At 32.5% G+C, this 17040-nt stretch overlaps 1 protein-coding gene and 1 long non-coding RNA gene across 4 annotated transcripts in view; both read right to left on the reverse strand.

Moving 5' to 3' along the window:
- Window positions 1–17040, reverse strand: part of LOC127728195 (uncharacterized) — a 415364-nt gene that overhangs the window by 109921 nt on the left and 288403 nt on the right. Inside the window, exon 1 of one of the 3 annotated variants that reach the window (XR_007994034.1) lies at window positions 11736–11750. The exons of the other annotated variants lie outside the window; for them this stretch is intronic. This is a non-coding gene — a long non-coding RNA (uncharacterized LOC127728195). Of the gene's footprint in view, window positions 1–11735; window positions 11751–17040 lie in introns of those variants that run through there. 3 annotated transcript variants of the gene reach the window in all.
- Window positions 4140–15429, reverse strand: LOC127728121 (probable G-protein coupled receptor 21). Its single transcript, XM_052235360.1, has 2 exons — window positions 15331–15429; window positions 4140–7087 (listed from the first exon to the last, which is right to left on the reverse strand). The coding sequence occupies exon 2, from the start codon at window positions 6699–6701 to the stop codon at window positions 5766–5768; it is 936 nt and encodes a 311-aa protein (XP_052091320.1). The 5' UTR covers window positions 6702–7087; window positions 15331–15429; the 3' UTR covers window positions 4140–5765.

Consider the following 17040-nt stretch of genomic DNA (forward strand, 5'->3'; position numbering starts at 1 on the left):
TGCTACGTAGAACAGTAATTGGAGATGGTTTGATGCTCAAGTTAATTTTTAACATGATGTGTGCATTACCTGTCATATGTCAAAAGCTTGAAATTGTCTTTTTTAAGGACTAAATTCAAATCAGCACATTTGTATCGCTGAATATCCATTTACATATAGAATCTAACACTGAATTCATTGCAAGAACGGGAATTCCGGATAAGATAACCATATATCGCCGACTCGGATGAGCCTCGTCTGACGCTAGAAATCTTACCCTAGGGTTATGTGAGTTTTCCAAGTCTTCTTTTCTTGTCGAATTTATTTCTTTTTGTTTCCCATCTTATGTTCGGTGGATACAAAAATGTTCAACGTTGCTGTCTCGTCCAGGATGTTCGACGAAACAAGAATAATATCTAAGTCGAAGGACACCACGTGATAGTTAACCAAAAACAAGGTGAAAATATTCAAATATAAGGATAAACACACATTGACCCATAGAAATAGACACCATTTGAAATAAAAGTTGATATCAATACAAATTCCTACCAAAAACGGATTATATCAAATGCTTCGGAAAGGTCAGTGTAACTATCCATCGAACTAGTAAATGTGCCACGCATCGTGCGAAAATCATGCGTGGATCGTGCGATATAACAATGACAATTGTGTGATGTAAAACAATTCAAATGAGAAAAACTGACGGCCTGATCTATGCTAAAGCAATAAACGAAAAACAAATATGATAGACAGCAATCAACTACAACCACTGAATTACATGCTCCTGCATTGGGACAGGCACAAAAAGAATGTGACGAGGTAAAACATGATTGTTAGCACTCACTCCCTCCTTTTTTTACCTCACATTTCGTAACAACACCGCTCTGATCTTACCTCATGTTTTGCATTTGTCTATTGTTGAAAAACACATAGTGTACATATGATCTTCCGAAGATAATTGTTGGCTTGTCTGTGCTTTTTGGTCTCTTTTGTTATTTTACTTATTTTGATCATTTTGGGTTATACGATATTGATACAGAATATGTAGTCGTGATACATAATGAATTATTATATCTGTCAGTCCAGTATTGAGTTGATCCGTCGTCAGACTTCTTGTTTGTCAGATTTCTTGGGTTTATATAAACCTCGTCAATCAAATCTGATTGATGATGAAAGGATAACCCATTCTGTTTACATTAACCGTGTATTTTTTTTTAGATTAATGCAGAACGTTCATGAATGTTCAATCGGGTAAATATGTGTATGAAGCATGTCAGACTTTTAGTTCTACCCTAGGTATCAATTAACAAGTCTATTTTATATTGATGAATTTCAAAAATAAGAAGTTCCTGAATCAAAATGAAGTTCACGAAAAAGGTATTTTTATGAAGAAACACATACTATTTCCTTCAATGCAGAACGGCTATGTAGTTTAAAGACAGGTCAATAACCGAACACAGCTGACAGAATGTCCGATCTTACTGACCTTAAAGGGGATTAAAATACTAAAATTACTTGAGGAAGTAACAATCGCAAAATGTGCCTACAGACACTGTATACCTTCAATCAGAATATCGAAAAAAAATTCGGCTTTTGGTAACTAGATTTACTCGGTTAATCTCATCAACTGATAGGGTTATCCTCCTATCATGAACTATACTTGATTGGTGCGATTTATAAAATTCCATCATGTTCTTACAAGTATGAGGGTCTTGATGGGGGTCCTTCTTTATGTATTCTTTAATTTTTAGGCCATTTTTCTCTATTCTTTATACTTTTTGCCCAATATTCTCTATTTTTTATACTTTTTGCCCACTATTCTCTATTCTTTATATTTTAGCACCTCGTTATTCTCTATTCTTTACTTTTTGGTCAATTTTTCTCTATTCTTTATAGTTTTTGCCCATTATTCTCTACTCTGTAAACCCCCATCCACAACCTCAACTATCAGAATACGTACGGACACCAGAGTACTTTACAATTAAACAATCTATAGAAGATTAAATGAAGATAAAAGAAAAATATTCTCCTTGTGGTAAGTAATATGAATGGTAAAACTTTTTTCAGACGGATCATTGAAGTCCCATTGAAGACGTTGGCCATTAACTATAGCTCCAATAGATATACATTACACATCACGTATAGTGGTTATAGTTTCCTGGAAGTAATTCATAGCTTCATTATATAGTCAAAACGACCATATTAGTCGTAAAAAATTCAGACATACTCATCTCTATATTTATTCATAACAATTATCACATAACAACAGATTTTGATTTAAACAAGCAAAAATGTAATATATACATACAAATGGCACGTGTAAATGAATGGTATGTTAAAATATAAATAACAGTGTACATTTATAACATCAGTAGCTTTTTAGATGAGCATTGAAGTTCTAGCTTACTTTCAAACCAAAATCAAAGTGTCTATCATATTTTCTAACTTGTACCTGGAAAATTTAATAAAAAACTTAACTAAAATTGGTATCATCACTGGCAAAGTTTCACCCTAATTTATTTGGCGGAAATACATTTTAAACAAGTCGACCATTGTCAACCTAATGTTCAGTGGTTGTCGTTTGTTGATGTGGTTCATAAGTGTTTCTCGTTTCTCGTTTTTATATAGATTAGACCGTTGGTTTTCCTGTTTGAATGTTTTTACACAAGTCATTTTTTGGGGCTCTTTATAGCTTGCTGTTCGGTGTGAGCCAAGGCTCCGTGTTGAAGGCCGTACTTTGACCTATAATGGTTTACTTTTACAAATTGTGACTTGGATGGAGAGTTGTCTCATTGGCACTCATACCACATCTTCTTATATCTAATTAACGCATCAAATTGTTTAATTAAACAGATTTGTTTTAGATCATGGCAATTATTTTATGTCGCTAAACTGCCTTACTTTATTTGGTTTTTAAAAGTGTAATGTAATTGTTATGCTGAGAGCAACGCACCAGGTGCTGTTATTTTCTACGGGGTGAAATTTTTATAAGAAATTGCTAAATAAAGCAATTAATATTTTTTCTCTTCAAATATTTAAAAACATTATTTAAAATTTTGTCATTTTAGAAAAAAAACTTGCAAGTATGCTTTAAAAGTTCACACATTTTCTAGAAATCTGGATAGGAACATCTCGTTTGTTTATTCCTATTCGTTACTTCTGGATTTGGGAAAAGCTGAAGAAAGAATGTATGGTTTGTATCACTGAATAAAAATTTTAAATCATAATAATACTCTTTATCATTCAATGTAATACATTTCAAACATATACAAAACAAGCAAATATTGACATATTCTAAAACTTCTTTGGCATACCATCATCATCTTCTAAAATCAAAAATACACTTACGTAAAGCAATGTGTTTCTAGCTACAAAATCGTTTTAAGTAAGTTTCATTATTTCATAATTTAAACTGCATGCATTATGTGCATTATGTGCACTTGTATTTTGAAAGTGTGTTATAAATTGTTAATTTATAATAGCACCATAATAACTTAGAAAATAATTCCGTCGACACCAAGGAGCATCGCATTGGGGAACAATGAATTATACTGGAAAATAACGTTTTAATTTCATTAATCAGAAAACATTCTCTATTTTGAACAAAAGCGATGAAAGTTGCATGTATGACGAGTTAAAACGGTATATTTTTTAGAACTCGTCCATTTTGGCACTAGGTCGGAAAAAAAATAGGTACTTGTAACTGAAGTGAGATTCCTTTTTTGAATTTTAGCAAAGCAAACATTTTTTAAATTTTGTCAATGCAGTTGTGCACAACACCTAAATAGCGAATTTTCATATATGTTAGCATTTTTTAGAACTTTTTTCTAACAAATAAACAAACAGGCGTACATATATATTTCCTTTTATTTATATGGCAGAAAACAGGTAGAAAACAAGTGCTTACAGAATGCATGAGCTTCAAAAGTTTGGAAGTTTTTGACAAAAGTTGAGTATTTATTCAAAATCTTAACAGAAACTAAAGATTCCCTTATAAAAACAAAATTTCCTCAAAATTTATCTATCATTTTGAAATACAAATGAAATGAATATAATACATGTTTGTCCACAGTTGTTGTATAATACACAATTTTACAAAAAAAAAACATGCTGCATTGCATTTTCTATGAAATTAAATTCAACAGCAAAGATTTAGATTGAATAACACGTTGATATTCACTTACATTTCATTAAAATTTAAAATGAAATTATCTGAGAAAAAATAAATATAAGTAATAATGGCCATAATGCTTTCTGTCGTTATCTTGGAAACTCTTGATCCTAATGTAAATATTTTATTCTTTAAAACAAACATACATTCCCTGAATAGAAATTTGAAATAAATATTTGGTCCCACGTCATACTTTTAATTTACATTCAAGTTAAGATTTAACAATGTAGCCAGTTAACAGGAAAAACGGTTAAAATGAAATCGATTCCGACTTGAACAAATCATGACTGCCAGTGTGACAAAGATCAATGAACCATGATTTTTTCACTAACCGCACAGTATCATAAGGTCATGTGATGCCATCCTGTCATTCAGTTTGTAATGTAAAGATAAAAAAGATGAAGTCATGGAGCTAACAACCTTTAAGTCATGTACATAGTTATTCTTAATGATGACCATCCTTGAAAAATATCTTCCACCGAAATGTTGAACTTGAGCTACTCGTAATAATTTGGTACACATTTAAAATCTGCATTTTTCGTTATTCAAAAATCATCTTGGTACATGCATCTTAAAACTATTATATCATCGTTACACTACATGTATCATTTATGTCTGCAAAAATTGAGCACCATTTAATAACAAAAAACATTAAAAAAAACCACTACACCTCTAGACCCCATGTATTTATACATTGTTTGCGTTCTAATTTTTGGCTATTGGCATGCTTGTTGAAGGTAAACCAAGAGATGCGTGTCGAACAGAAAAACCAGTATGTTTTACTTTGATCTGCACATTTTTCAAGTTGTTTTTATGCATCAGGAAGATTTAGAATTTTTTTTAAATGTTAAAACAGCATTATTCTGTTTGCACAGATGATGGTAATTGTTAAGATAATAATGATTACACTTTCAACTTCAAAAATTGCAAAGTCATTTTATAAAAAGATAGTGACTTAGCTAGCAAGGTCACTATTTAAGTACAGTTTTGAACATTATTTAACAATTGTTGTTCAAATAAAGGGATTTTTAGAATTCCCAATAATTTGATATAATAACTAAACGTTTACGATTTTTCCTTAATTGTATTTACACAACAACAATGATACCAAAATGTGCAAATGTATACATTATTTTACGTACAGAAAATTACAATCTGATTTAGTTACAGACCCTGTATTCTCGCTTTGCGAACAAGGATATGACAACACTCCATTCTACTTTCTGTATAAAAAGACCTTTACGATATTTTGGTGGTGTCGTAATGATACACGCCTTTAAAAATTTGGAGGCTGAAATTTTACTGGCTGATGTAATAATTACCAGAAAAGAAAGTAGAACGGAGTGTTGTCAGATCATTGAGTTCCAAGCGTGGACATAGGATCTGTATTTTAATTAGATTTAGAAAATTATACATCAATTAGATCTTTTTCTGTTAAACCATTTTTACAATACCTATGCAGGTGTTACTTCATGCAACAAAAAACATCATGTGGTGTCCTGTCATTAACCAATGCAAACTGTACTTTAAGTAACTCAGAAGACACCGGATATTTTTCAGCAGTAATCATTTAGAAAGGTCAACGAATGACGTTTTGTTTCTTGAACTTTCACTTTCAGGTCTTTGCTGTTATCAAATTTATACTGACGTTCTGAGGTACAGTGCATTGGTTACAGCTACACTCTCGTTGACAGCACAACTGCTTCAGCCCACGACGGAAATCAAGGCTCAATGTCATATAAATAAAGAACTTGTAAAATGAATTACCAATCGCAATCCATAGAAAGTAAAAATGGACTTTATGTGGATAGTCGGAATGTGATTCAAGGAATGTTCCTGCAATTTGTAACATTAACCATGGTAACCACGACAAAAAGAAAACTATCGAGACAACAAAGTTCATAAAATAGTTTTTTGGTCTTGTAGCAGTGTCAATCAATATGTTTTCAAACATATGCTTCTTTGACCGGAAACGTTCAGTAAAAATATACGAATTTGTAAATATTAGTGCTAACAATGCTGGACAAAGAACTATTATTCCGGCAGTTGCAAAGTAAGGTTTTTGAGGCCCAGGGTCAATTGAGCACATGAAAATTTCATCGTAATACGACGCACGTTGAATTTTAGAAAATAAGGGCGGGCTACAAAAACAAAATGCAGCTAGCCAAGCAAATATGATCCAGCAAAGTGATCGAGTTGTCGACATAGCAGTTTTGTGTCTCTGAGGTTTTCTAATTGCTAAATAATGATCAACACTTATCCATGACAACGAATAGACACCAGCTATGAAAAATATCGCCATCAAATATGCTTCTATATGACAGAAGATTTCGTCCTCGTATATCCATGAATTGCTGAAAGTACTGTATACGGCAAATGGCGTGATGAAAAGTCCTACGCACAAATCCGCAATAGTCAATGATCCGAAGTATATTTTGTTTATGTTTCTTAGACTATCTGTCCATGCCAATACAAACAATATTATCGTGTTTGTTAAGATGATGGCAATCGTGAAAAGAATAGTGACAATGCTTTCGATTTTAAATGCCATCTTAAATTTACTAATATTTTATCTAAGTAATGAACGCCATCTTTGAACACAGTTACGGAAATTAATTAATATCCGTTTTTTTACGTCTAAATATTTAAATGAATATATTTAGGTTGTTACGAATCTCCATTTATTACAATAATATCCGAGAGTCGATTGTTCGGTAATTTTATTTCCATTACAATTTTAAAATCAATCAAATATCCATTTATATGAAGCTGTTTTGCTTAAAATAACATTTCAACTTGATAAATTTCGTCTTGATCTTTCACATCGAAGCATAATTACTCGGTATTGAAACAGATAAACCAATGTCATTTGCATATTTTCTATCCTGTGTCAACATCATTCTGTCGAAGACTGGCGTGATCACTGATTTTTCATGTCTAAAATGAATAACACAGAACTATCTAAAAACATTTTCTAGAATATTGCAATTTATTGTATGTTGTTATGGTAATCTGATTCAGATTGGTAAATATTAATTCATTCATTAATAAAGTGGAAGAACGGTAGTCTTGTCCTCTATACCTACTCGAAGTATATTCTGGAATGCATTTTTCATCAATTGTGTATAAAAAAAAACCGTGCCATATACCAATTTTGTCAAATGAGAGGTAAATAAGGTTAATCCGATATCCCAGTTTACACTTAAACGGATTTTAAAACATGGAACTTTTCAACTGTAATTTAAGAAGCACAGGAAGGGGGATACATGTCAGTAGGAAGCTAAGGTATACTGTTGAGCTAGATTTTGCTGTCTTAATATGTATATAAAAACATAATGACTTAATCCTTTCGCTGATAATTTTGCAATTTTGCGACATCTGCAAAAAACTGATGTGCTAAATCCCTCACCATAGAGAAAGCCAATATTAAAAGATTTTAACTATTGTTTTTAGACCCCTTCTTATTATATCGGTCCCAAGGTATCTAAACATTTTTGGCTTTCAAAACCTTTAATGAAAAGAACAGTTGTATACAGTCCAAGGACGGATCCAGAAAAGTTACAGGGAGATGTCACCTCAGGATAGAATCTCAAAAGCTATAGGGGTGTCACGTGCATCCAGTGACATCTGTCATAGTAGTGTTTTCCGTTCTTCTTAAACGTGTCTTAAAGGAAAAGAATGCATGCATGAATCATCCTTAATATAATGTATACATATCAAGAAGTTGTTATCATAGGCTCATTAAAGTTCAATCCTGCTTCGAATATTCAACGTGTGACTTGAAGATATCGCCACTTTGAAGTTTTCTTATGCCAACAGTAGTTGTAAACAATTTCCAAGGACTTATCCTTGATTTTTATTTACAATTTCTTATATATAAATGGTTATATATTTTCAAACCTGAACAGTTTGCGTGTAAACTGTTGATAAGTAAACTTTATTTGCTGTAATCTGTTATTTAATGATAAAAAAGTGAGGTAGCATCGAGCCCTTCATTTATTAATAGCTATCGGTGTAACATCGCCCCCTTCATAAATATATAACTCAAATGATTAATTTGCTTCAAAGGAAAAACAATCGCGATCTGACAACGCAAAGAAGGAGGTAGGATTAGACCTATTATTTGGCCACTGAATATTTTTGAAATCATAAAAAATTGCGAACAAAACATTTTGCCTGTTTGCCTTATAGAAAAACGAGAATACAGCTCTCTGTCAACATTCGCATTTAGCAATATTTATTTTAGCTTGGTACCGTTTATGCAATTTGAAGAAATATGGAACATGCATTGGTTTAGTTCTTTTGGTGACTAGTATATAAATGATAAATCTCCCAATGACATTTGAGAGATATCTAGCGTGTGCAATGTATAATCTTTCAACAACAAGTCAACAAAATAAACCAAGACATATTGCTCCCATTAGAACAAAATGCAATTTCAGAATTGTTTCGAAAACGATACACCAGAAGCAATTTTCAACAGATTTCTCTGACTGACATATACGATATTTCCATTAATACGAATGCAATTTGTTCTAACTGTAGCCATTTTTAAAGCTAATTTCCCTAAAGGAAACTCAGACAAACAGTTCCAATCGATCATGCTAAATTTGTGTCTCTTAATGTGATGAAACCAATACATTAGCAATATCTTATATCTGCCAGTTCATATAAAGAACAATTTAAACGTTTATATCATTCGTGATTAGCCATTAGAAAGTCTGTGGCTTGAATTCTGGCCATGACATGGTTTTTCGGCATCAAAATGGAATATGTGGGTCTCTGGGCGCATGAAGATATGAAATATGCATGGATGTCATAAGTGCATACGAAAGGAAATGGGTTAAATCTTATATACATTTTTGTTCTATAATTAGTAGCGCTTTCATGATGTCTGAACTCTTTTTTACGAAAAAATTTCTGTATTTTCATCGTAAAAAATCCCCCTTAATATATATATAAATATATATACTAAAAAAATAGCTAGAAACTGTCTTTCAAATATGATTGAATTAATTTTAGTTACGAGTTAAACTCATTACCTAGTTTTTTAACTTTGAAATTGTTCTCAAAATTATCTTACAGCCATGTTTATGAACTTGCTGTTCGGTGTGAGCCAAGGCTCCGTGTTGAAGACCGTACTTTGACCTATAATGGATTACTTTTACAAATTGTGACTTGAATGGAGAGTTGTCTCATTTGGCACTCATACCACATCTTCTTATATCTAATTACCATCTACGTCATTTGGTCTCTGGTGGAGAGTTTGTTTCATTTGCAATCATGCCACAACTTCTTATTTCTATACCAAAATATAATGAATGCTTGAGGTCGTACTCTTTAATAGTTCTGTTATTTAGACTATTTCACATTTACGTTGCAATAATATTGGCTAGGACAAAGTTTCATGGTAGACTCAATGTATCGTAAGAAAACGTTTCCTTATAAAACATCAAACATATTAAGATAATTAATTTTGATGTTATACAATTAATTACATCTCTGTGTGTTTCGTTTGAATAATTGATTTTGATACGATCTAAAATATATTTCTTCATAAAATATTTTTGCTCGTACTTCAACTGTTTATCGAATTGATTTAAAGTATATTAGGAAATTTTCTACGGATATATTTTCAACGTTTTACGCAAATTAGACAAGAAATTTACTATACTGTGTCTATATGATGTTTATTATACATGTAGCACGAACTTTAAAATCGTGTCATAGTTATGTATCTGTTGTAAAATTATATTGTATATACATCGATGCAGTGTTCACGTTTTTTTTCTTCAATTGATTACTTTCTTTACTTATAATTTTTCGTATATAACACTTACTACGGGGTTTATGTAAATAGCACACCCTATTACCGGCTTTCACTACGACCAAGGAGGTTATACAGATATAATAAGATCTGACTTCCCGATTGACATTCAAAGAAATTATTTTGCTGTCATGAACAGCATTTTTTTTATCTGCCGTTCCAATTGACATAGTTATACAAAGGATTTTGCAATTGTGCACAGCATATTTCAATTGATTGATTGTAGGTTGGCTAACGTCCAGTAGCAAATATTTCATGCCTGAGAGCAGAGTTTGATCTGTTTAACCTATTGCATTTGCAGTAATAGGGATGTGAATAGGGAAAACGATTGACTGGAATAGGTCTACCACTTGAATGGACACATGCAGAACAAGGTAAAAGTTTAGTAGACTTTTACAATTTGTACAAAAAGAAACTTAATACATTGCACATGTACTAGTTCGTGTTATTTCGCATTGTTCATTTTGAAGCTGTATGAAATCTTCTCCGAGGTACAGCCGCTAAAATCACAGTGTAGGACGAATTGATGTTTACATCAGATTAATCTATCAGTCAATGCGAGCTCTATTTGATATTACCTGCTATTGTTGTTCTTGTACCTATGTGTTTTCATACAGAGTCACTTTTCCGAACTGATTTTAAATCTGCTATTTTACTGATAGAGATAAAAAGTTGAAGAATAAATCAATCAAAAAAAAAATTTAACTCCAGAAAGCTTTTAATTCTTCCATTGGTTATCTTTATTCTTATCTTAATGTTTTTTTTCCTATAAAGAATGCTCGTTAATAGCAGACCTTTGATAGTCCTTATATAAGAATGTGTCTATTTTTGAAGTTGATATTGGCTTCAAAATGTCTTTTTGGGGCTCAAACATGTTGTTGGGTTGTTGCCCCAGTGACGTTCACTCCATATATTCTTTTAGTCTCAGTACATATACACAATGCCAGAACATTAGAGACGGTATAGATGACCAAAACGGTTATAATAAATAAAAAATATAGTATCAAATAGGGCATGTAGCTTTATCTGTAAAATAGAAATACAATATTTACAGAAAAAGTTTACAGGTCATCCTTTATCAATATACATGAAAAGTAGAGCATTTCGGACGAGTTCAAAATATTGGGGCCTCGGTGGCCGAGTGGTCTAAGTAGTCGAACTACTGTATCACTAGCCTGTCAACACTGAGGTTGTGAGTTCGAATCCCGCACATGGCAGATGCGCTCGACTCCAATCTTAATTGACTAATGTTATGATGGTATGATACTAAACCCCTAACGGGAAGGATTGTGCCTGATATTCATATGATGAAGACATAATCTTTCAATCAGTTTAATTGAAGTCTGGAGCTGGCATGTCAGTTAACTGCTAGTAGTCTGTTGTTATTTATGTATTATTGTCATTTTGTTTATTTTCTTTGGTTACATCTTCTGACATCAGACTCGGACTTCTCTTGAACTGAATTTTAATGTACGTATTGTTATGCGTTTACTTTTCTACATTGGCTAGAGGTATAGGGGGAGGGTTGAGATCTCATAAACATGTTTAACCCCGCCGCATTTTTGCGCCTGTCCCAAGTCAGGAGCCTCTAGCCTTTGTTAGTCTTGTATTATTTTTAATTTTAGTTTCTTGTGTACAATGCGGAGTTTAGTATGGCGTTCATTATCACTGAACTAGTATATATATTTGTTTAGGGGCCAGCTGAAGGACGCCTCCGGGTGCGGGAATTTCTCGTTACATTGAAGACCTGTTGGTGACCTTCTGCTGTTGTCTGTTCTATGGTCGGGTTGTTGTCTCTTTGAGACATTCCCCATTTCCATTCTCAATTTTAGGATTGACAGTTTTTTCTACCGAAGGTCGGTGGTTCTCTCCAGCCACTCCGGTTTTCTCCAACAAGAAAAACAGACACGAAATAGCAGAACAGTGCTGAAAGTGGCGTTAAAAACCAATCAATCGATCAATCAATCTAAATATATTGCATCCTCATCGTAATAGCATTATATGCACTCTCCTTAAAGTTTGGTACCTACTAGAGAGGTTCCGAGTAAAACGATTTTTCATGCAAGCAAACTTAAGAAAAACAAGATGGCGGAAATATATATTACTTTCTGCAGGCATCAGAGCTAAAGAAATAAGACGAAGTATCATCCATGTTGCTGAAATATTTGGCACTATTATATTAAAAGGGTTGTTGCACTTTTATTGTGGAATATTGTCTCGAGCAGTATATCAAATATTATATACTGTATATTTGATATACTGTTAGGGACAATATTTCTCAGTATCAGTGCAATAACCGTATTCTATATTCTTTTTGTATCTGGACAAACTGCACTCGGTAAAATATTCAAGCAGTTACATGTATCTGTGTCATTAAGATTAAGAAGGATTTTAAACTTTGTTTGCTATCCCAAAAAATGTTATGTGACGTTTTTATCTCTGATGATCATATATGAAACTAGTTCACGGTTTCATCTGAACTGGAATTCAGATGGTCACGTGATTTGCGTTAATCACTTTTCTTTTAAAAAGGCTAGTATCAGGAATAGCGGAAATATATATATAGATAGATCTTAGGTTTATCAAATATATATATACATGTATATATAAACCTAAGATCTACCAAGACCGATATTAGAAAATGATGCTTAAACAAAAGTTCAGATATATGCACAAACATGATACAGCCAATATCAAGATCATACTTTTTTTTCTTTTTATCCATGGCTTTTTCCAAAACAAAATATAGCGGAATCCTTGTTTTATATGATATTTTTTATTTTTCATATTTCAAACACAGTTAAGACTCGACTTACTCTTACATTTATAATTACTAAATTTGGCAAATAGAATGCATACACTGTAGTACATTGATCAATCAAAATTCCTGGCATATTTATACTCCTTTCTAAAATAATGAATTATGGAATCTACTTATATGACATTTAATGACGGAAATAGATCAATACAATTCCTTTTATCATGTAGCTCAAATCTGTTTTAGATGTGTATCGTATGAATCTGATCAGCAATTTCGCAGTTAATGTTGTCGTGAAATTCTCTGAATCCTCATGTTATAAAGAAATAAAAGAACAGATCGATATCACTATTGTTGATCATTGTTAATACGAACAATGAATAAGCCACCGCTTGATAAAAATACAGAAAACTGTAATATGTGACAAATTCTCATATAAAACATATGTTAATATGATTGGTTTGTTTTTGTTTGCTGTATATTGTCAAGTTAAGATATTTTCATTACATGTAATCCAACACTGTTGTCATACGTAAAAACCAAAGAAGTAAAGAAGTAAAAAAATAAGGATCTTTGCATAAAACCGTGTACAGATTCATGTAAAGATTGCGTATTATTCACGAGTCGTGCGATGACTGAACAAATTGGGAATGGCTATGACGAAGCTTGTTTATGATTATTTTACAAGAATATTTCTATATATAAATAATGATGCATTAAGAAATACGTCAGGCGATGTATACTTTTTTGTACACTTTATTTCGCAAAGATGAAAGGTGTTTACCCTCCAACAAGATGGCTGTTCTGTTTCGTGTTTAAGCTTGCCCCCCCCCCCAAAAAAAAACCCCATATATAGTTGATTGTCTTACTTCAGGCTCGGTCCGAAACTGTAGATAAGAAAAAACCCTTTAACTCGTATGCAATGTAGATATAACTTTGAGGATGGGTAACCCATATTTCTTAGCTTTTAAGGTAGCAGGATATCTAGGACTGTTTTTATCATCACACTCCCTTAGTTCTCATCATATTCTCGTTTTATGTATGTACTCTTAAAAGTGTTCGAAAAACAGAATAAACCACTGACAGTTCAACTACTCTTCTCAATCATTTAAAATATTCTTCAAGCTAAAAAGCCTTGCCAACATGCCATGGAATGTTAATATAACTTATTAACAGAGTAAAGTGGTTAGCTCTCATATAATCGATGTAAAATTGATTACAATGAAAGACAATACTAGATTTTGTTAGCTGACTTATTTACGTATGTTAGTAATCTTTCTGTTGAGCCTTAAGTTAACAGATTTGTTTCTATGTAAATTAATCTATTTGATCTGCAGCTATATGCTGCTACAAATAACAAGAGTAACCACTATAAGAATGAAGCACAAAAAGGGAGAAAAGAAACCAAGGGAATAATTGGGAATCATAAGTCAAATAAAAACAGACAACGCCATGACCAAAGAGAAAAAAACTACGAGAAGAACAACAATAACAAAAAATTAGAAAGAAAACATAGAATTAAGCAACACGAACCCTACCACGAACTAAGGTATTCAAGCAGGCTAAGCTATTCCTGCTCCACAAGTGGCACCTATCGTGTTACTTATGCACATAAAAATCCGATTAAAAGTCGCCTTCGGTAATGTCACATTAGAGGAAAAGATACGGGATTGTGTTTCCGACAAGTGAAACATGCAAATGGTCGTCTGTGACACTGATATTACATAACGGTCAACACTCTAAAGTTCTGGATTGTATCCATTAGAAAATAAAATCGCAGACAGAAACAAATCGATCAAAATTGATGGATTTGTACCAATTTTTTTATAGGAGAATTTAAATAAATAAATCCCGATTAAGAAATGTGAGCGGGTATTTTTTAACGGTAGGCATTATACCAAAAATAAATGGAATATAAACTGTACAGTATAAAGAGTACGTGTCAAATAAAAAAAAACAAAATCTAAAAAAAAAACAAAAGGAAAGGAAAGCCCTAATAAAAAGGATATAGTATAAAACAAGGAAAATAGTCTTACAAAAATAAAGAACCGAGGGGACAATAAAGCTAATTTAAAGGAAAAATATCATGACACCGATCAACTTCCTTGTCACACTGGATACACCAAATGTATGCAACACTACATCACTTTCTGATACGTCCATAGATAAGGTAAATAACAATGACTAGAGTCGTGTAGGAGAGAAAACATTATATGATAAACTTTCTTTTTGAATCATTCTCAAAATATATTAAGAATGCATAACAAAGGTACTTCAAAGTGTTTCTGTTTGTTGTATTTTTGTGAAGTAGGAATAGAAAAGATGGAACTATTACAATGCAAATATCAATAGGCTTATCCAACACAAATAATCGACAGATAGCCTCAGTTAAAAAAAACATTTTTTTAAAAACACGGTTTAGAATACAATGAATATAAAAAATCTGAGAAATATGAGAGAAGTTAATAGTAGATAATAACGAAATACCGATTGTCCATATCATAATACTTCAGATTTTTCTTCTCTTAAAACCATTCACAACAACTGTTTTAATATTTTTCAAGTAAAATACACAGTTAAAACATACGTTCTTACCTTGTTTATAGCCATGACTATTTACATCATTTAGATGTACATTTCACTGTAGCTCTATGTGGGCGTACCTCCTGTCTGCTTCGATTTCGTATTATGATTATTGATCGCTCTCAGAAAATTATACAAATATATTTCAGTACCATTCGTCTTATTAATAACATGCTTATGATATCATTTCAATCTGAGTAAAATCTCTGGTGTTTGATAATCATGTTGGATTTACAGAAACTTTGTCAATACACGAACCAATATAAAAGTGCTGATTAAAAGTGTGTGTAAGCATATGTTTGATGTTGGTGATCAATTTTTACACAACATGTAATTACTGTTCGAAGGAGCAATATCAACAGGTTAAATCATTCAATATATAAATAGTTTGTCTCAAACAATAATTTATTTTTTATAAATTCATGCTTTTAATTTAAACCGAGTACGTCTGTGCGACTATTGTTACAGTATTACAAATGATAATTGTAGCATTTATCATTCCAGAGATACAGTCAATTAAAACTCGTAAAATATGCCTATAAATGTATACAATCTATGTAAAAAAAAGGGGGGCGAAATATGCATTTTCTGTACTTAAAAATTGCGATTTTTCAAAATAAAAAAAAATGTGTAAAAAGATATATTATAGTGGTAAACAGTTCCGTTTTAACGATACGAAAATATTTGGGGGTCACTGAATTCGTTTTTGCTCTCTAAAACATTGAACTATAAATTATGAAAAAAATATGATTTTGTAACGACGTTGCGATTATTTTGTCGTTTCGTCCATTTAAATTACATAATCGAAACTAATTTTTACTGAAAAATACGATGACCCCCTAATATTTTTATACCATTGAAACAGAAACGTTTATTATGTCTGTTTGTTCTGTTCACACATTGTTGTCAATATAATGGAATTTTATACGACTGTCATACAAGTGAGAGGTTTAGCTAGCTATAAAAGAGGGGGCAATACCTTTTTCTGTTAACCTGTTTTGGGCTATTTCAAGGTGTTGTTAACTGTTATTTGAAATATATATAAACTGTTAACTGTTTTCAACCCACTGTCTGTTATCTGTTCTGTTAAAATTGGTAATGCTGTTAACTGTTTTATATGAAAATGGGATTCCTGTTATCTATTACTTGACACTTAAAGTGTTCATGTTTTTGACATAATTTATCTCTGTTAACCGTTATTTACAATAATTTTCAAGATTCACACTTATCACACTAAATTTGCTGTTAATCTCTTTCTTTACGGTGCTCCCTCAAAGGTGTAACATAAACAGCAGATATGTAATAAATAGGTCTCGTAGAAAAAATTGATAATCTTTAAAATTCCTTCCCGGCCAGAACGGCAAACAACTAATGTGTCGGGTACATAGCGGAGATCATCGGGTTGACGACCGTCCGTACCCGCCCTGGTTGCGGCGTATATATGAAATCTTGGAATCCCCAGGCGTCAAATGCAACTTCATATCATGGGAGCAGTGGAGACCAGATCTTCACTACTGGGATAGTAAAGGAGGGTAGTAAAATGCGGGCACGCTGCTACCTGTCCGATCTCCCACGAATAGTCAGTTGGTAAAGCGACATAGTGGCTGCACGACTCTACGCTGCCGGCTACGGTCAGCCAAGACAGTCCGGGTACAAAACATTGGTCCAGAGACACAGGCAAAAATGAGTCGCACGGTACTAGCGTTGGTATCATCGCATCTG

Source organism: Mytilus californianus, unplaced genomic scaffold, assembly GCF_021869535.1.
Source record: "Mytilus californianus isolate M0D057914Y unplaced genomic scaffold, xbMytCali1.0.p SCAF_2, whole genome shotgun sequence".
Classification (NCBI taxonomy): domain Eukaryota; kingdom Metazoa; phylum Mollusca; class Bivalvia; order Mytilida; family Mytilidae; genus Mytilus; species Mytilus californianus.